This window comes from Pogona vitticeps, chromosome 10 (assembly GCF_051106095.1).
Source record: "Pogona vitticeps strain Pit_001003342236 chromosome 10, PviZW2.1, whole genome shotgun sequence".
Taxonomy (NCBI): domain Eukaryota; kingdom Metazoa; phylum Chordata; class Lepidosauria; order Squamata; family Agamidae; genus Pogona; species Pogona vitticeps.
Window position 1 is genome coordinate 3,963,211 of NC_135792.1, and position 23,220 is coordinate 3,986,430.

The 23,220-nt window shown below is 42.9% G+C and overlaps 1 protein-coding gene across 4 annotated transcripts in view; it reads left to right on the forward strand.

Annotated features, from left to right (window-relative positions):
- The window catches only part of ADCY7 (adenylate cyclase 7), a 61,382-nt gene that overhangs the window by 25,917 nt on the left and 12,245 nt on the right, over positions 1-23,220 (forward strand). For 3 of the 4 annotated variants that reach the window (XM_072980637.2, XM_078380451.1, XM_072980638.2), the window contains exons 4-14: positions 383-547; positions 6,097-6,246; positions 7,482-7,627; positions 8,079-8,190; positions 10,828-10,955; positions 11,903-12,061; positions 15,066-15,198; positions 17,865-18,050; positions 18,576-18,619; positions 20,964-21,017; positions 22,136-22,216. In XM_072980637.2, coding sequence (XP_072836738.2) covers positions 383-547; positions 6,097-6,246; positions 7,482-7,627; positions 8,079-8,190; positions 10,828-10,955; positions 11,903-12,061; positions 15,066-15,198; positions 17,865-18,050; positions 18,576-18,619; positions 20,964-21,017; positions 22,136-22,216 — 1,358 coding nt within the window. The remainder of the gene's footprint in view (positions 1-382; positions 548-6,096; positions 6,247-7,481; positions 7,628-8,078; positions 8,191-10,827; positions 10,956-11,902; positions 12,062-15,065; positions 15,199-17,864; positions 18,051-18,575; positions 18,620-20,963; positions 21,018-22,135; positions 22,217-23,220) is intronic. The other variant, XM_072980641.2, reaches the window with a different exon arrangement.

Below are 23,220 nucleotides of genomic sequence, written 5' to 3' on the forward strand. Positions count from 1 at the left end.
TCATCATCAGCTGGCCAATAAAGCTTGTATTTGCAGGATGTCTGGAAGAAGCGATCAGGGACAGACCCAAGCTAATTTGCAAACTACAGGAGGTGTGCAAAGCTCTTGCTAGGAAAATCAGATGCTTTCAGCACTTAAGGAATTCCTTCGTCTGATTATCATTTCTAATTGTTCTCTGTAAAGTTTAGTTTTGCTAAACCACTGAGCTAGCCAACCAGCCGGTTCTGACTCAGCTACCTCTCTGGACATTAATTTATAGAGTTCTCTGAAAGCTGTTTTGAGTACGACTCCCTTTACAAAATTCTGTTCCTCTGTTGAAACCTACCCATTGTTGAACATACTGAAAAATACAGAGGCGCTTTCTTTTTTGCTTCTTTTACAGGTACCTTTTTTCTTATTCATCATCTTCACGGCTTACACCATGTTACCCTTGGGGATGAGAGACGCCGTCATTGTCAGCAGTGTTTCAGCGCTCTTTCATATTATCGTTCTGACCATCGCCATAATGGAACAGAATGACAAGAACGAGCGGACCCTCGTATTTCAGGTAAGGCAATGGAATAGTTGATCATTCGGTTCTGACTTGATAAGCCAGATCAGCTTGTTGAAAAACTCTTTGAACAGTTCATCTGTTGTTGTTGTTTAGTCGTTAAGTCATGTCCGACTCTTTGTGACCCCATGGACCAGAGCACGCCAGGCCCTCCTGTCTTCCACTGCCTCCCAGAGTTGGGTCAAATTCATGTTGGTTGCTTTGATGACCCTGTCCAACCATCTCATCCTCTGTCATCCCCTTCTCCTCGACTTTCCTAAACAATAATTGTATGTATCTATTTTATACTGTTCTGGTTTTACTGGTCTTTGACCGTAATAAAGTATACCTACCTACCTTCTCCTCTTGCCTCCACACTTTCCCAACATTAGGGTCTTTTCCAGGGAGTCTTCTAGTGATGCTTTAAATAAAAAAATTCGGTTATCTTGAATATAACCGCTTACTTTGGCAGTTCTTAAACGAAAAGGTTTGAGGGTTGCTCTCCTGAAATTTGGGGGTGAGACTTCTGCTCTGCTGGGAACCACTGCTGACCATATCTGCAAACTGTGAATGCTGTCACAGGACAGGCATTTGGGCTGAACTATACAGAGCTGGCTGAATAGCTCAGTGGTTAAGGTCTCAGGCTGCAGACCCAGAGTTTGGGAGTTCGATTCCCCACTGGGCCTCCTGTGTCGTGAAGCCTGCCTGTGTGGCCTTGGGCAAGCTGCACAGCCCCAGGTTTTCCCCAGAAAAAATAATGATAAACTACATACAGTACGCCTGAATATTTAACCTGAAGGCCCTGAAAAGGGACACCAAAAGTCATGATTGACTTGACTGCACATATTTATTATTATATTTTACAGACAATCTGTTATTAGAACAGGCAATTTCTCAAGTGCTGAAAGACATGTGATTGTTACAGTGGACATACACTTTGCAAATAACCTTGTTTCGTTTTGTGATCGGTCCTCTTGACATAAACCCGGGCTTTGTTTGCAAAAATGCTTTCTAAGATGCAGAGATCTTTCCAACACCTACGAATGTCTCCTGTTTTAGTGATAGGTGACTTGTAGAGTATAGTTTCTCACTTATTCACACAGGCTAGCATTCTTGGAAGGAGCCAGAAAGGATCCTGGACAAACTGTTCTCAAATAATAAAAGCAAACATCTGTGCAACTGAAGCCGCGGAAAGAGATTTCCTTGGTTGCTGTTTTAAAATTTGGGCCCAGACTGTAAAAAATGTACCTGCTGAAATGCAGAGCTCCCACTGAACATATTTCTGCAAAGCCGTGGACGGCTCTTTTTTTTTTTTTTACAAGGAAAGTAAAAGTTCCCAAGGCGTAGGAAGAGAACGCAAATTCCGTATTGGTGCCAGGTTATTATTATTTTTAAGCTCCAGCCGTCTGTTTGCTGCTGGAAGGAACTTAAAGGCCCCCTTTTACAATGCGGTAACATGTTCTAAATTCCAGAGAGAATATCTGGCTTCTGTCCCTAGGTTTGGGCGTGTTCCTAAATTTAACGGGAAAAGAGAAGATAAATTCTCATGCTTTTCTTTGCAATAGCGCTAAAGATTATGCACAGATTGAAAATTCCCTGGCAAAGTTCAGAAGTCTGGCCGACTCATGGCAGAGCTGTGCAGGGCTTTAAAATCTAATGAGCGTAAAGGGGCGAACCCTCTCTGAACCAGAATCCACATAGCTGAGAGCCGAGCATCATGTCTGTGCAAATGAGGTCACTCATTTCCTTCCCCCAGATAAGTGCTTCTTGGCGAAGTGATGTCATGCTGTCTTTTCGTTTCTTTTAACGCTTTCCTTTCTGCTGCCTTGCCTCTGCCAGCAGAATTTCAAGGGAAAACGTTTCCCTTGCACATTGAAATGAACCAAAGGCAAGTATCCTTTAAACAGGAAGACGATTCTTTTTAAAAAAGGACCAGTTGTCAAAATTTAGAGTAAAATCTCTCCCCTGGAATTTCTGGAGCTGGTTGAAATGACTCAAAGGCAATCTGAGGCAACACTCAAATAGGGCTCTTTTAAAAAGCACCGATTGCCAATCTGCTCAAGAAATGAGCTCAGTTTGAATCCTGCCACAGTGCATTTATTCCCCCCTTTTTTTCCTCCTTTGTAAATAAATTTATTTAAACAAACTGATGAAATCTTGGTGTGAATAATTATATTCCACCCAGGCAGAGTAAGCTTCCTTTCAGTTCGCCAGCCATACTTTCGGAGCAAACAACATCTGAATTTAACCTTCTGCTTCAGGCAGGATTGCAAGACTGGAGAACGATGTCATTTTTCTTTTTTCTTTTTCTTTTTTTTTAAAAAAAACACAATATATCATGAAGCCAATAATTGCATGTACTCATTTGTTTCAAAGTTTTTCCCTGGCCCCATTGTATAACTCAATTCAGGGATCTAGAGGAAACTCCAGATCAAATAAAATGGAACATTTTCCTTTCTCATTGTTAACTAACCACAAATTTGCTCAGCCTTCAGTCTACGAACATGGCCCCTGCAGAGCTAAAGAGACAGTACATAAAATAAGCTAACATTTGTAAGTTCTGTTTTCTTGCCTCTCCCATGGTTATGAAATCCAGTGTAGTTTTTCTTGACAAGATGCATGCTTTTATTTTACTTTATTTAAAATATTTTTACCCCACCTTCCTCCTTCCCCAGGCAGCTATTTTACAGCATGTCTGTACACTTTTCAGATTTTCTTTAAAAAAAATAAAATCACAGCAGTTTGCAGCTAAAGCAGCCCGACTAAAACCAGGGGTTTGAGGAAATAAAACAATAAAAACAAGGAAATCCATTCGTTTAAACCAAGGGTGGGCAACGTCAGAAGGTGTGGGGGCCACTTTCCACTCACAAGAGACGCAACCCTATGACACAAATTAGCCCCCTGTGGGAGATTTGGAGGCTGCCTCATGTTACTTCTGACTTCTGCCTTTGATTTAAACGACAATGTGTGTGTTTGTGTGCTGAGTTTGCACATCATATGGTTTAGTGCCTGTGTACACAACTCGATCGAACCAGGTGGAGCAGCTGGCTTGCATACCTGACACTTACCATCCATGGAGGCAGGGATCCTTCTCCCAGCGTTTTTTTCCCGTTTCCTTGAACCCCAACTGGTTGGGTCGTCTAGATCACGGTTTGTGGTTTATCTCTAATTGTTTCAAAATACAGCAGCTTCGAAACAAGGCATTATGAAGCTGGTTTGCTTGCTTGCTAGAGTTTGCAGTCACAGTCAACCCTACATGTAGAGGGGCACCTCAAGCCGAGAGTCAAGGAAATTGGAAGTCAACAGCGTAGACGGCTGCTCTTGGGCTGTACGGAAGGAGGAGAGTTAACTCTGGGGAGCTGGAGCTTTTAATTTAAAATTATTTTAAAATGGTTGCAATCCAGGTTTTGGAATGTCATTTAATCGTTTGTCCCAGCTCTGTCTTTTCTTTTCTTCCCCAGTCCATTTTGCGACATGCTCTGGTGCACTGTGGGAGAAATTGGGAGGCAGATAAATAAAACGGACCCTTTCGTGGTGGCCCACAATGTATGAAGGATATACTGCATGTTGGTCTTAAGATCTTCAGCCCGAGCTTAGAAAGCCCAAGGCTACTCACGATGACTCATGAAAGAGTGCGAAGCCATTCGTCATCAGAAAATGCCAAAATAAAAAACTAAAAGCCCACCCCAAACAACACACTACACTATATCATCTTTCCCCTCCTCCTGAGTAAAGTTACTAATGAAAAAGCCTACCTCATCTCAGAATCCTCCCCAAATCCCAGCAAAGCCCACCAATGAGTAACTGTAGGGAAATTCTACTGTTTGCTGTTTCACAAGGGTTACCATGAAGTAAAGCCACGGCCTTCAAAAGAATGTGGGATTTAGTGCTGTGTATTCTGCCTGGCATTCAGGCGATTCCTTCAGAAATAATAACAGGCGTGGAGTGCTTCGGGCTGGTGCTGCACGATTATTAAACAGGTGTAACTATTCTGGATGCATCAAGAGACACAATAAGAGAAAAGCGCGCACACACATCCTGAAAACCCAACTGGGATAGGACACCAGAATATAAAAAGAACCTAGACGTTGTTGCAGAGGCCCTAAAGCTGGCTTCCATGCATGGGGTTGGTGGTAGCCATCACGGAGAAACAAGACCCAGTGTCGCTCCACCCCTCCCTCACAAAGGGGGAAAGAAGACTGATCGGTTCTCACAACGAAGGACAGAATACAGTAGTGCCTCGCTAGACAATGTTAATCCATTCCACTGAAATCACTGTTTAGCGAAATCATTGTCTAGCGAAAAGCAAATCATCATCCAGCGAAATTCCCCCATAGGAATCACTGTTTTGCGAATCGCTATAGCGATCACAAAAAGTCAATGTCTAGCGAAAAAACTGTCATGCGGGGTAACTGTCTAGCGAGACACCACTGTATGTGTATTATTTATTCATTTCTTGCATTTCTTACCTTTTCTCCAGGGAGTTCAGGGTGGTGTATGGGACTTTATTCTTCTGTCCCCTTCACCCTCCTAATGACCCTTTGAGGTAGGTCACTAGACTGTCACCCAAGAGGTTTTTTTTATGGTCAAGGTGAGGGTTGGGCTCCAGACTCTCTTGTCCACCATGCCACACTGGCAGGGATTTGATGAAGAGCAACATCCATGCCAAATGAGTGGTGGCTCAGAAAGGGGACAAGCAAGCAAGATGTCTAAGCCGTCCTTGCTAGGAAGTTGTGGCTTTCATTACCCACAGTTCTCTGTGAAGCCAACTGTCCGTTGCCTATCTGCAATAATTCCACTTGCATTACAAGACAGGTTTTTTTTAATTCTTCTCTTTTCTGCCTTGGATGTAAAAGCCTCCTGTCAGAAGGGCATGGGCTGCCGGATCCGTCTCGTCACTTCTGCCTTCTGCTTCCTTCTTGATTCATTTTCCCTTCGGGCAGGTTCATAAAAGGGGCGTGGACGGGAGCCTCCTGAAGTTATTAAAATATGTAATTTCCTTTTCTGTCTCAGCTGTAGCGTAGGCATCAGATCTTCATCAAGAACACATGGACTTAATTTCCTTAGGCTAGGCTAAGAGGTTGCTTCAATTTGCTAATAGTGGTTATTAAATCATGATCTTTTCAGAGGCGTGCTTTCGCCGCCTGACATTTGATTACAGCAAATGCTGTAAGTTCATTAATTTTTCCCTCAATTGCCTTTCAGCTGAGCAAACATGATCTCTTTCATAATTTTTAAATGCACTGGTAACTCAGTTCAAGACTAAACACACTCTCTGCAGAAAAAGGACTTGTTTAAAGAGGAATACATTCTGCATGGTTACAGCTAGTCACGAAAAAGAGAACGGAGTTATTGATTGCAGGTTTCAGGCAGGAAGAAAAATTACACCCCCTTACAAATAGCGAGACATTAAGATTTGGAGAATAAAAGAGGCAGCTTTGATCGGAAACACGACAAGACCAAAACGCGGAACCTCACAAAACCCCAAAATTAATTAACACGGGAGAATTAAGTCTGCAAGATCTGAATTTCGTGAATTTGGAGGGTCATGTTATTTATTTCCGCAGGTGCTTGCCAATGCTGTAATATTCCTGTGTGGCAATCTGATGGGAGCGTTTCACAAACATCAGATGCAGGATGCTTCGTGGGACTTGTACAGATACACTCTGAAATGCATCCAAGTCCAGATGAAGCTGAAGATCGAAAAAAGACAGCAAGTGCGTGGTTTTGCCCTTTCATTACTTTTTCTTTTGTTCCCTTAAAAAAAACAAAACATGCACCTGTGGGACAGAACAGGTAATGCTTCAGGGTCTTGATCCGCTTCACACAGAATACTCAAGGTAGTAAATGTTCTATCTCATATAACCAGAAACGAAAATTAAAAGTCTCGATTTGATTTGATTTGATTTTTTTTTTCACCCAGAGTAGCACAAGAGTCTCCAAGCACAGGAATGTTAACTTACCTGCAAAAGAATGTGATTGTCATGGATTCCACTCACAAATGTTGGGTTGGTTAATCTTGTTCTTTAATCTTGTCACCCATACATGGGTGGTGGAATCAAGAAATAAGCTGGAGTGGAAGATCCATAATTGAATTATTTTTCTAAAATTATCAGCGGTGAGGCTGAAGACGTGATTCTTTGTACAGTGGTGCCCCGCTTGATGACGATAATCCGTTCCAGGAAAATTGCTGTTAAGCGATAGCGTCGTCAAGTGAAAAAAAAACCCATTGGAATGCATTGAAAACTGGTCAGTGCATTCCAATGGGGGAAATACCTCATCGTCCAGTGAAGATTGCCCATAGAGAACCGCAGATCAGCTGTTCAAAATCACTGTAATGCTAAGCTTCCCTCCAGAAAGCAGCCATTTTGAGAAGGGAAGGAAGCCATTTTGCGGAACCGGAAAAATCACTGTATAGCAAACAAACAGTTCGCGAAGCAGGCTGCTAATCAATGTAATGCAGATTTCCCCCATAGGAACCATTGTTTTGCGATCGCAATAGCGACCACAAAAATGTCATCGTTAAGCGATTTCGACGTCATGCGGGGTAAGCGTATAGCAGGGCACCACTATTTCTGTTTGTGGAGGGCTGAGTGAACGAGTGTTGTCTGATTTAGCAAGCATCAGTACAACACCAACAGGGCTTCATTATATTTTTCTAGTTCCATTATATTTTTCCTTTCCTCTATGTTGAAATTGATAGTTTTGTAATCCTCAGTGGCTGGACTCTCGCTGGTATTTGTGTAAGGTTTGTGTGACATGTAATGGCTAATTGCGGCTAATTGATGAGCTGGCAAGGTGCATCTCAGTTCTGCAATTGATATGCAGTGGAGACATGCCCGGGCACCTTGACAATTAGCTGCAATTCGCCATGGTAGGTTATGCAATCTTATGGCAACATCAAGAGGATTCTTGCCAGTATTCATTTATATTATATGATTTACCTTCTTAGGAAAGCTTGCTTTTATCAATATTGCCTGCTCATATCTCCATGGGAATGAAGCTAGCTATCATAGAACGTCTGAAAGAAACCAATGATATGAAGAAACACGACAATAACTTTCACAGCTTGTATGTCAAACGGCATCAGAATGTCAGGTAAGGATTCTCAACCCTTTGGCTTCCAGCTGTTTTGGACTTCAGCTTCTGTAAGCACCAGCTGGCATGATCAGTGGTATGGAATTCTGGGACTCGAAGTCCAAAACATCTGAAGAACCTAAGGTTAAGAACGATTTGTCCGAGGTATTTATCCGTCCTTGCGTTTTCTGTTGATGGCTCTTGGGACTTCTAATGCTAGATGGGTCTTCTTGGTTGGCTGCTTGATTGTATGGTAGGACGCCCTTATCCTCCCATAATTCCCCTGACAGATGCAAACGTTCCCTGGTTACATGGAAAGGGTTCCACGTTCTGTAAAAGACAAAAAAACAAGATCATCATTCCACAAAAACAGTAGGGGCTTAATTCTCTGTCATGCTTAATGACATGTACTTCTGAAGTAGAAAAGGAAAGACAAGTAAAAATGTAATAACAGTATTATGTTCTTGTACAGTATCCTATATGCAGATATTGTGGGTTTCACCCGATTAGCAAGTGATTGTTCTCCCAAAGAGCTGGTGGTGATGCTGAATGAACTCTTCGGCAAGTTTGATCAAATCGCAAAGGTGAGTAGCTTCCGGATATGTGAAACTTCCTGTCATTTCAATATTCCAGTTGCTAATTTAAATTTCCTATGCAATTAATGGTCTGTTACACCATTGTTTAGCTGTCAGTGTACATTACAGTGCTCTATCATTCTGATTAGATTAGATTAGGCCTCCTTCAGTCTCGAGAGACTATGGCAACATGCTCCAAATAGAGGACTTGGAACAGCGTCTATTGTGGCTGAGAAGGCCAATTTGAGAGTAACAATCCTTTCCACGCTGAAGACAAATACAATCTGTTCCCTGTCTAGTTCCCTGATTTGGCTGCTTTCATGACTTCCTCTTTACCTCGGCCTGCTGAACAAGGGTCTCTTCAAATTGGGAGAGGCCATGATGCAATGCCTGCCTCCGGGCTGAACGCTCAGAGGTCAAGTTTTGCCATCTGTTGAGGTCCATTCCCAAGGCCCTCAGATCCCGCTGGCAGATCTCCTTGTATTGCAGCGCTGTATTGTTTTGATATCACATTAAAATGCTATCGAACGATGTAATTCTGTAGTGGAGCTACACACCTTGAAGCTGAGCGTCTGTAAGAAGGGCACCTGTGGGCTGATGTGCATACAAGCTAAATTCTGGTTTGGTCATGAGATTTAAGTTTGGTTTTGTGCTACAGAACCCCTTCCTGACTTCGTTATTTAGACCAACTGTCATTTGCCCTTCACGTTGAAATGGGCAAGCAGTGGGTTTGACCTTCAGGGGTGATGAAACCCATAATTCCTGCTAAGTTGGAAACTTTCAAATTGGAGCATTCACTTCTGATTTGGAGAGCAATTACAAACCATAGTTTGCTGATTGAGATAGAAGGGTAAAATGTGGCTTGACTATGACTTCTTGACTATGACTTCTTTTGACCTGTGTAATAAAGGAATATGCAAACCCCCCCCGAAAAAAAATCTGCCCAAACTCCTACGAAATATAAGATAAAAGAATTGGCTTAAGACAAGAGACTGCCTGAACATGTTGTTTCAGTATGAAATATTCTTTCATGTCTTTTCAGGGGAAAATTCCAGAAACGTTCCTTATATTAACCATGTGGGCTTGATATACGTGAATGTCTGTCTCTATTTATGGAAGGTGGTGTTTCGAGCCATTTCAAAGTCTAAAATTATAAATGCTAACGATTAGGGAATTATGGTCTAAAAGTGTGTTGTCACTAAACTATACCTCACTGAAGGCAGGGAAGTTACTCAGAAGTTAACGTAATTAAGTCTTGATGGATGTGATGGAAGTGAATCTCTAAATGTGCTGAAACACCTCATGTGCTAAAATAGCATCTATGCATAATCCAGATGTTGAAGGTTCTGTCTCCTTTTCAATTTTTCCTCCCTGTTTTGCCTGTGAGTCTTACACATTGCTTGTTCAAACTTTGCAAAGATTAGACAGGAAAGACGAGAGTCATGAAATCTGTTCTGTATGTTTAACATGACTGAGAGCACATCATTAGAAACTAAAACTTATTGATGTTCTGGGGAAATGCTTCTGGCAGATCCTTGTGATTATGTAGACATGCTTGTAGATATTTGAAGATGTAGCCCGTCCTTACCTCCCACTGACCAGTGACAAAGCAAAGCAAGCTCACATACAATCTTCTGGAGGGATGAAAACCTGCTGCTGTGGAATTTAGACATTTCCAGCGCTTAAGGAATTTCCACTTCTAACAACAAGCTGTCTGTAATATGTATTTCGATTCTTAGATTTAAGGATTCATCACTCCAGGAGTACCCAAAACGATGGGAGCTGACAGTTCTTCCATACAAAATTTATTTATTTATTTATTTAACTCATATGCCGCCCACTCTACCCAAAGGTCTCTGGGTGGCTTACAACAATTAAAATTCAATTAAAATACAATAAAAGATAAAATGATTAAAATACAATTAAAATTGCCATCAAGACCCACAGTTGATGTTATTTCAATTAAAAGCCTTCTGCCTCATGGTCACACCGAGCTTTTTTCCTCATGGGGGAACCTTCTAAAATTGCTGTTACAGAATAATTTGCCCATCTGGTATTAATCACCTGGAGATCTACTGGTAGATTTCATTTGTGTTCTGCCCACTAAGATATTAAGACACAGTTTGATTTTTTTTTTAAATATCTTGACCCATTTGTAATCTGTTGAACCTCACTATCATCTTAGAACTGCAGAGCTGGAAAGGGCCCTATAGATTATGGAGGCCCCGTGCGGGAATCGAACTTCCAGCCTTTGACTCACGCAGCCAGATGCCTTAATCCACTGAGCTATCCAGCAGTTCTAGTCTTTCACTTTATACAAAATAGGAAACTTCTAGTAGGGAAAGATTGCGTGAACTCCTAACCCTTGTCCATCTTTTGGCGTATAAAGTCAAGACGTGCTATTCCAAGTTTTTCCTCAAAGAATCACTAATGAACTCATTGAGAGAGTTTTCTTTCCTCCTCTGTGGAATTCCTCAAAGCGCAGAGGGAAAACTGCTGCTTCAGGTAAATGTTAAGACAGCGGCGGATGTGTTTGTTCTGCTCAGTAAATCATGTAATTCCTGCTACTTAAGAGAGGTACCAACTAATTCATACCTACACAGTGTTTCTGATGACGCATGTGCTGTTTTTTTCTTTGTTTTGCAGGAAAATGAATGCATGCGGATTAAAATTTTGGGAGACTGTTATTACTGTGTCTCGGGCTTACCCGTGTCGTTGCCGGTGCATGCCAAGAACTGTGTGAAAATGGGCCTTGATATGTGTGAAGCTATAAAGTACGTACGGAAGAAAAGGAGGCTGTTCCGCGCACAGATTTATTGCTATTTCTTGCCATATCAAGTACAAATGTTTAAAAACACACTAAAACAGATTAAATCCACCAAAGTATCACTCTAAAGAAAAGGACTGCTTTTAAAGAGAAATCAAAAGGCATTTTTGAAAGATGCAGTTGAGCAATTCAAGGAAGCAGCAAATCTTCACAGTCCAAACCCTTTTACTGATTTATTCATGCATGAGGGAAATCTTGTCGGTTTTCAGGGCAGATTGCTACAAGGTGCTGATTGCATTAAGCAACTCGCTAATGAGTGGCAATTTGCCACCAGGACGTGCACCGTTTGCCTGACAGGAGCATGAATTAGCCATCGGATCCTGGCCTGCAGAAAACCAAGAATCCATCATTTCAGCATCCAGCTAGGGATAGATTAAATCACGTTATTATTTTATTTTCGTAGAGAAGAGCACGCCTGAGCATGTCTGCTTCCCTCGGCAATATGAACTTCTACAGCCTGGAGACAGGTTTCGAACTTTGAAAGGAAGGAGGCCTTATTAATTGGCCCAAAGGTGCCCCATGACATTGTACAGCATGAGGCCGAGGTTTCAATTTTGCCCCTCCAGATGTTTTGGACTTCATCTTCCAGAAAAGCTCGGCCAGCATGTAGGGAGTTGAAGTCCAAAACATCTGGAGATCCACAGTTGGAAAACGAAAGGGCCCACGGTATTCTCTATCCAGATTTCACCCCTCCAGTTACAATATACTTCCCATCATCTCACTCCCTCTCTTGCTTTTTGCTGCTTTCTTGAGTATGGCGAAGGCCGTATCGCCTAGTTTATCTATTTGCCGTGCTACAGTTAGGCAGAATGAAAACACCCGCGCCAGTTGTGGGTGCAAAGATGGAAAAAGCTAGGTGCCCTGTTTATATTGGCCTTCTAAATTGTTTTGCAGACAAGTGAGAGAAGCCACAGGAGTCGATATTAATATGCGGGTCGGCATTCATTCCGGGAACGTGTTGTGCGGTGTGATCGGCCTTCGGAAGTGGCAGTACGACGTTTGGTCTCACGATGTCTCCTTAGCGAACCGAATGGAGTCTGCAGGCGTTCCTGGGTAAAGTCCATGGCTTCTGGTGTCCTGGTTTCCATTAGAGCATTCCATGAGATAATGCAAAACCACACTGTTTTTGATTATGAGCGCTGGCAGTAATGGAAACGGGGGGATCACACTGTTGACTGTCGTAAACCCTGCCATTGTCTGGATAGATTTTGTAGACCGGGTTCACATGTCCTATGACGTGGCTGGGGGGCGATGGGGGGGGCGACTTGTGTGAGGCTTACGTCTTTTCGACCTCATCCCCTACAGCAATGAAAATGTGCTTGGCTCTTTTAATCCTATTGAGCTGCTAGCAAGCGATGTATACGTAACCACAAATAGTGGAGAGGGTTCCTTTCCCAGACCCTTCTGTTTTGTGGTTCTGTTGCTCTTCCGTAGGTGGAAACAGCAAGCGTGGAAAGGAGTCGAATCTCCTCTTGCAAAATGTGTTGCTGGAAAAATTGGAAAGGTCTTTACTTGATAGCTCAGTGGTTGGGGGTTCAATTCCCCAAAATGCCTCCCTGACAAGGATAATCCATAGGTTGCCTTCCAGCTCTGCAGTTCTAAGATTATGAACGGCTGGATAGCTCAGTGGTTTAGGCATCTGACTATGGAGCCAGAGGTTGGGGGGTTCAATTCCCCCCTGTGCCTCCCAGACAGGGGCTGGACTGGATGACCCATAAAGTCCCTTCCAGCCCTGCAGTTCTAAGATTGTCGTTGATGTTATCGGACATTTGTTTCTTGCAAAGGCTTCTTCTATCAGAACCAATGTGAATGAAGTATTTATTTAACCCATTTTTTAAAATCCTTTCTGGATTTTAACATGGGCCACGGCAATATGGGGAGAAGGTTTTTGCATGGCTAATGCTTTCTTGAAACCTGGCCTTGAGTAAATGTGTCTCCTTGCTGACCAAGCAGTTGTAAGATCGAATCCACGCAACGGAGTGAGCTCCCGTCGCTTGTCCCAGCTCCCACCAACCTAGCGGTTCGAAAGCATGCAAATGCAAGTAGATAAATAGGGACCACCTCGGTGGGAAGGTAACAGCGTTCCGTGTCTAAGTCGCACTGGCCATGTGACCACGGAAGATTGTCTTCGGACAAACGCTGGCTCTATGGCTTTGAAATGGGGATGAGCACCGCCCCCCAGAGTCGAACACGACTGGACAAAAATTGTCAAGGGGAACCTTTACAGATTGTATCAATTAAATTGACTGGTTCACCAATTAAAGCCTTTAAACAAAGTATTGATAAATGATTTTAGATGAAAGTTAAGAATTGTGCTTTATTACCAACCACAACAGCAGCAGCCAGAGACCTAAACCACTGAACTATTCAGCAGTTACTCTGAAGTGGTTTACCATTCCCTTCTTCTGGGACTGCAGCTGGCCCAAGGCCACCCAGGCTGGCTCTAATTACAGGAGGCCCAGTGGGGGAATTGAACTCACAACGTCTGGCTTTACAGCCAGAGACCTAAACTGCTGGGTTATCCAGATTTTACCCGTACCATCTAAAGCAAAATTCTTAACCCCCCCCCTCCAAATGCTCTTGTCTACTACATTCATTTCTGGACTCTCCTTTGGAGAACAGCCGTAACAGTGACTGTTGCGGTTGGAATCACCTCTTACGGTTGGAATCAGCTAAGAGGGAATTCCAGCTTTTTTAAAAAAAAAACTAAAACAAGCGGAGAATATATATATAACACATGTACACACATGTTTGGGAGCGTGGCGCATTGCAAGAGTTTGTTCTTCAGAAAGATGCTTGGGACATTCGAGTGATGCTAGCCAGCTGAATAAACTCTTGGATGATTGTGTGTGGGATCACATATAGAGAGAGATGTCACCCTTGAGAGCGTCCAGTCCATTTTAAGAGTTATTCAACAATGTGCTTGAAGGAAATAAGGGAGGGGAAAGTGTTTTCCTTATAAAATTTGGATTAATGTCGATAGCTTTCTTGGCCGATTCCCAGCTTGTCCTTGAAAACCGGATGAGCTCTTGAAAAGTGTGTATAGTAAGAAGCTTCGGGGCTTTTGCTAATCTGTGTGTGGCAGCGTGCCTACGATTAGCATTCATTTGCATTAAATTCATCGGCTGCATGGGATACCACTATAGGATGGCCGTCTCAGTGGCAAGGATATTACCGTGAAAACACACAGTGATTTTTGGACAAACCTAAAGTATCTGGAGAAAGGCAGATAGGTTTATTCTCCTTGAAGTCCAGGGGACTCTCAAGAGTCTCCTCCAGCACCACAATTCAAAAGCATCAATTCTTTGGCAGTCAGCCTTCTTTATGGTCCAGCTCTCACTTCCATACATCACTAATGTATGGAATACAGCACCTCATTAATGAAGTGCAATTAGCCACAGCAAAATATACCACCCTTATATGAGCAGCAATAAAAATATGGCCTCAGATGTGTCCCCCCCCCCACATCCTCTAAGTCTCTCCATTTATATCAGAAGTAGGAAAATCCTGATGTTGTTTGACTTCATTTCCCAACATTGATGATGTTATTAACAAGAACTGATGCTCCAAAACAACCTTGGTCTTGTGGGTTTTTCAATTCTTTAAAGTCAGCACTCATTTTACTATGATAGTTCTGTTTTGCTGAGCTTTAATACTTGAATGTATTGTGTTTTTTAAAAGCTTTGTCTGCTTTTTAACTCTTTCCTTTGGAGTTGCCTTGGACCTTTGCGTTGGGAGAAATATGGGATAGAAACTGGGCGGATAAATGAACAAACCTGCGAGACCAGAGTTGGCTGGGAGTATGGGCAGAACCGGGAAGTTAAAAGACATAATGGCTGGATAGACAGACATAAGCAAATAAGCGAAGGTGTTAACCAGCAATTATGCCAGAGATGCATGGATTGGGCAGCCAAGTCCTTAAGCCAGTGAGAAGGGCAGATCCTGTCAACAACAGGCGTGGGCATAGTAATGAATCACTTAATGGTGACCTTTCTGTAAATGTTTAAGCCTTTTTCTAATTGTGTCTCTTTCCTGCCCTTTCCCCCTCCTTTTCCAGTCGTGTTCACATCACGGAAGCCACGCTCAATCACCTTGGAAAGGCTTACGAGGTGGAAGAAGGAAACGGGCATCTCCGAGACCCCTACCTGGAAGCCATGAATATCAAAACATACCTGGTGATTGATCCAAGGGTAGGTGCGCTTGTATCCAAAATTTCACACACCGTGTGAACGAACATTCACATACCGTATTTTTCGCTCCATAAGATGCACCTTTCCATAAGACGCACCAATTTTTAGGAGAAGAAAACAGGAAAATATAATCTGTTTTCTTCGCTCCATAAGACGCAGACTTTCCACCCCCCTGTTTTGTGGGGACAAAGTGCGTCTTATGGTGCGAAAAATATCTCTGTCCCAGGGGTGGGGGCTCAAGTCACGGTCAAGTCGAATTGAAGTCCCCCCCCCCCGGTTGACTTGACTCCATGGGTTTCTTTCGTTAATTTTGGCCGCATCCTCCATGGATCATTTTATGTTGTCTTTTTTCTTGGGAGTATATTTGCTCCAAGTTTTTCTCTGCTGCTAAAGGAGCAGCATGAGAGATACAAATGCCTGGGATGCGAGGCTGAAAGCTGCAAGCCACAAAAACAGATGGACAGAAACAGTGTTTGTTGTGCAGACCAGGGCGGAGGGCGAGGTGGGAGGGCTTTATAGCTCTAGCAAGGCTAAAAAGTACGAGACAGTTGCCATGGGGCACGGATCTCTGAAACAATGGATTTCAGATTTTGGTCTCCAAGGAACACTTCAAGTATCCAGAAAGGGCTCTGTGTTCTTTAACGGTGTGTAATTAAAAGAATACGCTTTGAGCCTCCCACGTCCTGTCTTAAGTGCCGTTTCTCCTTGCATTCGGAGCAGAAGTGAATAGAAAAGAAAAGGTTCTTGAGATCGATCCAGTTTGCTCGGCTCGGCTTGCAAACGGAACGGCGTTTTGGTTTTCCAGTGATTTCTAAAGCTCAGGCAGAGAAGACCTGTTGGGTGCCCTGGCATCTCATTAAGCCTTAGAGATAGATCTGTGCTAAAATCAGTTTCTAAAAGACACCCTGGAGTGGAAGAGCAGTGGCCATTTCTCGTTGTGTGGTGTACATGCGTTGCGTGCAAAAAATTCCAGGTTTAATATTTAGCCATTTCTGTTTTGAAAGAGGAGGGAGCAGATCCACAAGAGAATTCTCTTTGTCTGAGGGCGAACATACCCATTTCAGGGGAAAGTATCTTGCATGCTCTTACATGGCAATCCATGTAAGCCGCCTAGAGTGGTCCTCACCGACCAGATAGGCGGGGTATAAATTAAATAAATAATAAATAATAATAAATAATCCCCTCCAGCAATGTGATCTGCTTTGTTTTGCATCAGTTTGAAATTAGACACGCAGAGGAAGCAGATGTTTATATTCCTGGTGACACACGTGCTTTTTAAAATGAGTTTCCACAATAAGACTTTTTTTGACACTTGAAGGAGCATTCCTTCTAGAAACAGCTTTCTCAGATCATGTTAATAAACAGCATGTAGACAGAATATGGAAATACTTTTTCTTACAGTAGTAGTGCGAAGGTGCAAGGGGCACTTCAGTGATTCCTAGATGGAGAAAAGCTTTTCATCAAGGTAATTTATTCAGTACTATTACGTGTAAAGAAGAAATGGAACAGCACTGTAGCACATTCCAGCTTAATAAAGCAAAGTGTTGCTTATAATATCACCTTGTAGTGCTTAAAGCATCCTCTGAGCAGTTTATAATTTTAATTATGCAGGTTGCACATTAATAAATTTATTTAATTGAGCAGACATGCTGAAATATATTTGTGAAGTCTAGACGATAGCAGAATGCCTTTGTTTTTGTGGCTGCTGAAACACACCAACATGTCTCATGTTTGCCACTGTAAAGGCTTGCGATACCTGATAATACCGTTTGCCATGGAAATGTGGATTTTAGAGCAGGCAACTGTGAAAAGAAAAAAACACACAACACTTTGAATTGTAGTTGCATCACAATTTCTTGGACTTGAGAGGGTGAACAACAAAGAAGTGTTGAGCAGAATGACCAAGAATTTATAACACTCATAATGTGTAGAAAGCTAGAATACTGCTGATGATGTGAAGCTAAAGGTGCTGATTATGTAGTGTAGAATGAATGAACGAATGACTGAAGGAAGGAAGGAAGGAAGGAAGGAAAGAAAGGGAAGGAGGGAGGGAAGGAAGGAGGGAAGGAAGGAAAGGGAAGAAAGGAAAGGGAAGGACGGATGGACGAACAACATAGTGGCTGGAGAAACATCACAAGTTATTCTTTAGAATTGCCACATCCAAAGTCAGTATAGCTATAAAAAAACTTGAATCTCTGGTAGAATCAAGACAGCAGACAACTCCAGTCTAGATAGGCCAAAACCTATGGTCAGGATTGATCCAGACATCAGAGTAAGTGGAGGTTCAGGATCCTGCTTTACAAGGACTGAGGAGCATTCTGGTGCCCCCTCGTCTTTGTAACCAGAGAGCAGATAAGCCCCGTATCAGGTGCTGGACAAGAGATGAGGTGGAATCCAGAACGTCTGAAACTATTGCTGTCGTGCCAAAAAGACCACAGGCAGGTCATCTGTGGTTGGACACGTGTCACGCCTGTAGGAAAAGACGGGAAATGAGGTAGCGCGAGTTCTTCTGAATACTTAATACAAAAGCATGGCATCTTCTGATGGCAATGCGTGGCCGTGGCTGAGGATCCGTGGGCCCAACGGTCCTTCGGTACGATCTGCTAATGGGGCTGTGGGTTCCACAGAGTGTTCTTTCCAACTGGCGTGTTTTGTCCTGTTTGCAGTCCAAGCAGCGCACCTCCAACCATCACGTCCCCCAAACGAGAGTGCAGGACGGTTTGAAGATGAGGGCCTCCGTCCGGATGTCACGCTATTTGGAGTCCTGGGGCGCCGCCCGGCCTTTCTCGCACCTCAACCACCGAGAGAGCGTCAGCAGCGAGACCTCCGCACCCAACAGGAGGCGTAGAAAGGTGCCGCTTTTATGCCTTTTTAAATATATATATATATATACATTTGCTCCATGAACAGAGCCCGTGAACAGGTCTCTTCGCACTTTGGATTCTCTTCCCAATCACGGCCTGAGGGTCGGTCCTGTTGAGAGAGCCACCCAACCCAAAGACGTGGGTCTTGTGAAACAGGGACCAAATGGGTTTTTTTTTGTGTGTGCGAGAAGCCAGAGGTAATAGGAATTTGGAAAAGCGAAAGGGATCAAAGCGCTGATATCCGTCCGTAGAAAAGGCGCTCCTTCCTTGTGGTTTCCGTTGGCTTGGATGTGTTGTTCTCGTCCATCTCTTTGGCTCCTCTTAAAGGAGAAAGGCCGGGGGGGAAATATTTTCAATAAATAAATGAAATAAATTCATCTCTGCCTTTTTTTTAATGTCACGCAGAATTACCTATATGGCCCGACTTACTGAATTCAGCCGTCCAATTCACATGTTTAAAAAAAAAAGGGGGGGAACCTTACATGTTCTCTCGCAACCTTTTCTCTCGCTTAGGAAACAGCCCTGCAGCTTGCAAATCGCCAAAGGACTTCAGAAAGGTAGGTTGTACATTGCTGCTTTTCCCTTTGATCCTGTTTTTTTAAAAAAGTATTATATATACACTGCCTTTTGTTTTGTTTTTGCAAGCAACAAACTGATAAATTCCAAAACACGATAAAAAGGACAAGGAAGAGAAACATGTTTTTCATGATAAGAATAATAAACAGCCTTCCACGGTAGTTGGAACCGGAGGCTTAAAATGTCTCTGTTTAACACTTTCCAATTTAAAACAGGGTCTGAGTTTGGTGAGGAAAATTGTAACCAGTGATGAACAGTCTCTGTTGAGAAAATATTTGGGTGTAGAATTATGTAAGCAAAATATGGAAAGAAAGTATTTCAAATTCTTATACATCGGTTTCAGATGTTGAGGGAGGCTGTGTATCTCTGTGACCTTTCTTCCGTGGTTTGCATTCTTAATTGCAAATATCTAATGAACAACGAAAGTTGCATAGAGGAACCAACGGCAGACATTGTGGTAGTTGAATCCCCGGAAGTAATTTTTACCATTTTCGAATTATTTCCTTCAACATGTTTTTCGTACTCTCTGCTGTTTGCTCCTCACCTTAAGGAGAATAAACACACACCCCTCTCTTTTTTCAGTCTACCTGTGTGCGTGCTCAGGGGTGCCCTGTATCTCTTCCACGCTTTTCTTAAATTTTCACAGTTTTATCTTAGCTTTCCCTCTGCAAGGCTTCTGTGTAAGGAGCTCCCTGACAGCTAACGGCCTTTTAATCCTTCTCTGCTTATGGTCCAATCTCTGCTTTTGTGTCTAACGTGTCATTTGATCCAGAGCTGATGTTGCTTTTTTAAAAGTTAGGCATGCTGTTTTAAAATAAGGAAACCAACACAATAGAACCTCCAAGTCCAGTGACAGTGTACCATGAAGAACTGACAAATAAAAGAGGAAAACATCGAAGTCTCTGTGGCATGTGTCCAGCTGGCTTATTGCTGCAGACAAAATATTGGACTTCATGGTTCCTGGAGATTTTCATTTCCATAGGCATTTTGTGTCAGATGAGAGATAGGGATGAGGAGGGAATGGATGGGTTTGGGGTGTGCTTTTTGCAAAAAAGCCCATACTGTTTTGCTCTGTTATTACTACTCAATTTTTTTTAACTTTGTTTTATTATCTTGCACCTTTCCTCCAAGGAGGAGCTCAAGGTGGTGCATGCACACCACGGGCCGGTCGGATCGGCCCGTTTGAGTGTGCCCGGCCCACGGTCGCCCAGGGAGTTTTAGTCTGGGTGAGCAGCCTGTAAATCAAAGTCGTGTCCAGAACATGAGAGAGACCTGAGATTCTGGGTCAAACATTTCTGTAGATAACCAAAATATTTGTATCAACCGTTTCTGCCCCAGGGAAGGTAAAGCAAAGCAGAAAATCAAAGAGGTATGCTTAGATACTGCCCCGTAGCGCTTAAAGCACCCTCTGGGCAGTTACACAGTGGTGCCCCGCATGACAATTACCTCGTTAGACGAGGAAATCGGTTAATGATGAGTATTTTGCGATTGCTATAGCGATCACAAAATGATGTTTGTATGGGTTTTTTTTTGTTTAATGACGATCGGTTCCCTGCTTTGGGAACTGATTTTTTGCTTAATGACGATCAAAACAGCTGATCGTCAGGTTTTCAAAATGGCTCCCCACTGTATTTTAGGACGGATTCCTCGCTATACAGGCACCAGAAAATGGCTGCCCTATGGAGGATCTTCGCTGGACACAGGTATTTCGCCCATTGGGATGCATTGAACCGGTTTTCAATGCACTTCAATGTTTTTTTTTACTTTTGCTTGACGACGATTTCATTCTACAGCGATTTTGCTGGAACAGATTATCCTTGTCAAGCGAGGCACCACTGTAATTTAATTATGCAGCCTACACATTGCCTGCCCATCCCCAGCAACCTTGGAGGGCACAGTAAACCTCAAGCCAGTTACTGGACCCCAGCCGGATCAAGCTCCGGGGGATCACTGCAGTTTAACCACTGCATCATGCGCTAGCAACAATACTTCATGCTCATTAGTTATTTTTTCTTTAGGAGCACTTTTCATCTCAATACACATTTTCCAGATAACCAGTTCTATAATATAATAACATTCTCATAGATTCTTTCATAATTAGTTCAAGGTTTTCAGGTATTTTTTAATAAGGAGCGCAAAGTGTTTTTTTGTTTGTTTGTTTTGGTTAAAAAAAACCCCAAACAACAGAATTTGTGAAACCCTTCTGAAAAAAAAAAGAGACTGCGATCGTGTTGATATTTGGTTGCTGCGGATTGATGCCCTCCAGCTGCTGTACAGTATCACGCATCTCTCTCTCCCCCCCCTCTTTCTCTTTCCTTCTGTTAGCCTGGATGGACCTAGACATGAATGTGCATGTCCTCCTTCCGTTGTAAACCAGAAGTGAGTTCTTATTTTCTCTTTCTGCATCCTTTTCTGCCTGTGCCATCAGAGAGCCATGGGACCTTTCCTTGCTGGCTTCGTTTTTATCTTCACCTATTCCCCCCCCCCTTTTAAAAAATGAAATAATACCTGTTGTGCATACCTGTCCTAGTACGTAGATGTCCATGGTCGGTTCTTTTTTCATTTTCTCACAAGCGTGCTCACGTCTCCCTTGGTTCATAAATGTTTTCATTTGGAAGCACATCTTGCCAAATCGGACAGGGAGCAAACCCCGACCCACGTGGGTGGGATTCCTGCCAGCTGAGCAGCCCTGGAGTCTGTAACCACTAGGAATGCTCACTCCTCACTGCTCCAAAGCATTTAATGTAAGAGCTGCGCATCAAATAAACCAGACACAATTTGGGGGCTGCCAACTCCCTCGGCGACTAACAAACGGAAGAATTTTGCATGGAGGGTGGGACGGAAGCAGGGCAGGTAGACTTAGCCATTTCTTTCTGCCATGATGTAAGGATTATTATTATTTCTCCTTTTTTCAACTACAATGCTCCAAATCCCCTTCAGATAGTAACTCCACTGCTTGAAAGATTCTGGGAATTAACTATTTTCTTATTGCTTGGTGCAAGCATTTCCTCCCCTTCTAACAGTTTGATATCAAGTTTTGTAGACGCCTGAGGTTTTGGAAGACGAGCAATCCTACACTCAAATCATTATGTAGTCCCATTAAAAGCAACCCCAGGTCGAGATGGCCGCTTGCAGTGGGTGTGTTTCTGGCTGAAATCCAGTTGCAGCTAGAGTAGACCCATTGAATCAGTGGAACTTCTTGAGGAGTTGACTTTTCATGCTGGTTCAATGGGCCTTCTGGACGTTGGCCGCTCTTTGGTTGAAGTCAGCACATTGCGTTTATGTCTAAATAATACTTTGAATATTTTGGGTTCACATCTTAACCATCCTTCCTTTTTTTTTAGTTGGTTGTAATAAATTTTACACTTTTGTTTTTATAAAATGACATTAAGTGTTAAATCCTAGCTAGGCAATGAACGGTTCTATTCTGTGTGGCATTTTCAGAGTGCTTCATTTTTATAATAGATCTTTCCCCCCCCCCTTTTTTCTGTTCTTAGAAATATGTCTCAGAAAGGAAGGATAGAAGAAGACATTCACGACAAAATGCTGTCCACCATCGAGAACCTTAGTTCAGCCAAGTAACTAGACCTCTTTATATTACTACTTTTAAGAAAATGTATTTGCTTTGCCCTGCAGAAAGGAGGGGTGGGCAGAGGAGAACGAAACCAGAACTCGTCTTGTATATTCTCTGTCATATGATGGTGAAAACTGGCACAGAAGCTTCACCCCATCATTTAGATTAATGTGTGTGTGTGCGCATGCGTGTATGCCCGTTATGTGTTGTCAAGTCACAGTGCTCTACTTTCATCAGCCCTGCTCAGCTCTTACAAAACCTAAGACCGTGGCTTCCTTTTATAGGATTAATCCATCTCAAATTGGGTCTTCCCCCTTTCCCGCTGCCTTCAACTTTTCCCAGCATTACTGTCTTTCCCCCACGAGTCTTGCCTTTGGATGTTGTGTCCTTCCCATTGTCATGGATACCCTACCCATGTGTTATTAAATCACATGCACGTTGGACGCTAGGAACAAGACCCCCCCAGGGAGGGAGGAAGCCAAAACGACAGGTCACCTCGAGGCAGCAGGAAGACGAGAGAGGTCCTCTCTGACACGGTGAAGTATGGCAGGCCCTTAAAAGCACTTTGTGAAAGCAGGAAAACAAATGAACTCAGGGGTCTGAATCTTATCTTCCGGTTAATGGAGGAGAAGGCAAGGAAAAACTGGGTTCACGTAGTGGCTGCACGTTTACTGTCTTGGAGGACAACAGAGAACACTTAAGAAATAACTAGTTTCTGACAAACCGCACAGTGCCGTTCCATAAAGCACAGCGACACCTATTTTTAAGTTTATTTCAAATATCCTTCATCCTGTTATGAAACGAAGCACAAAAACCGGATCATTTATACAGTACCCTAATGAAATAATATAAATGACAGAGAAATTGGATTGAGGTTGCAAGCTTGCTCCTATTTATTTAATTTAAATTTGTTATGTATTTTTCATTGGTAATGAACTCATTATCGGACTGTTCTGTACCTGCACAATCTTTCTATGTTGCAATTCAGTCCCGTGTTGCCTTCCCTTT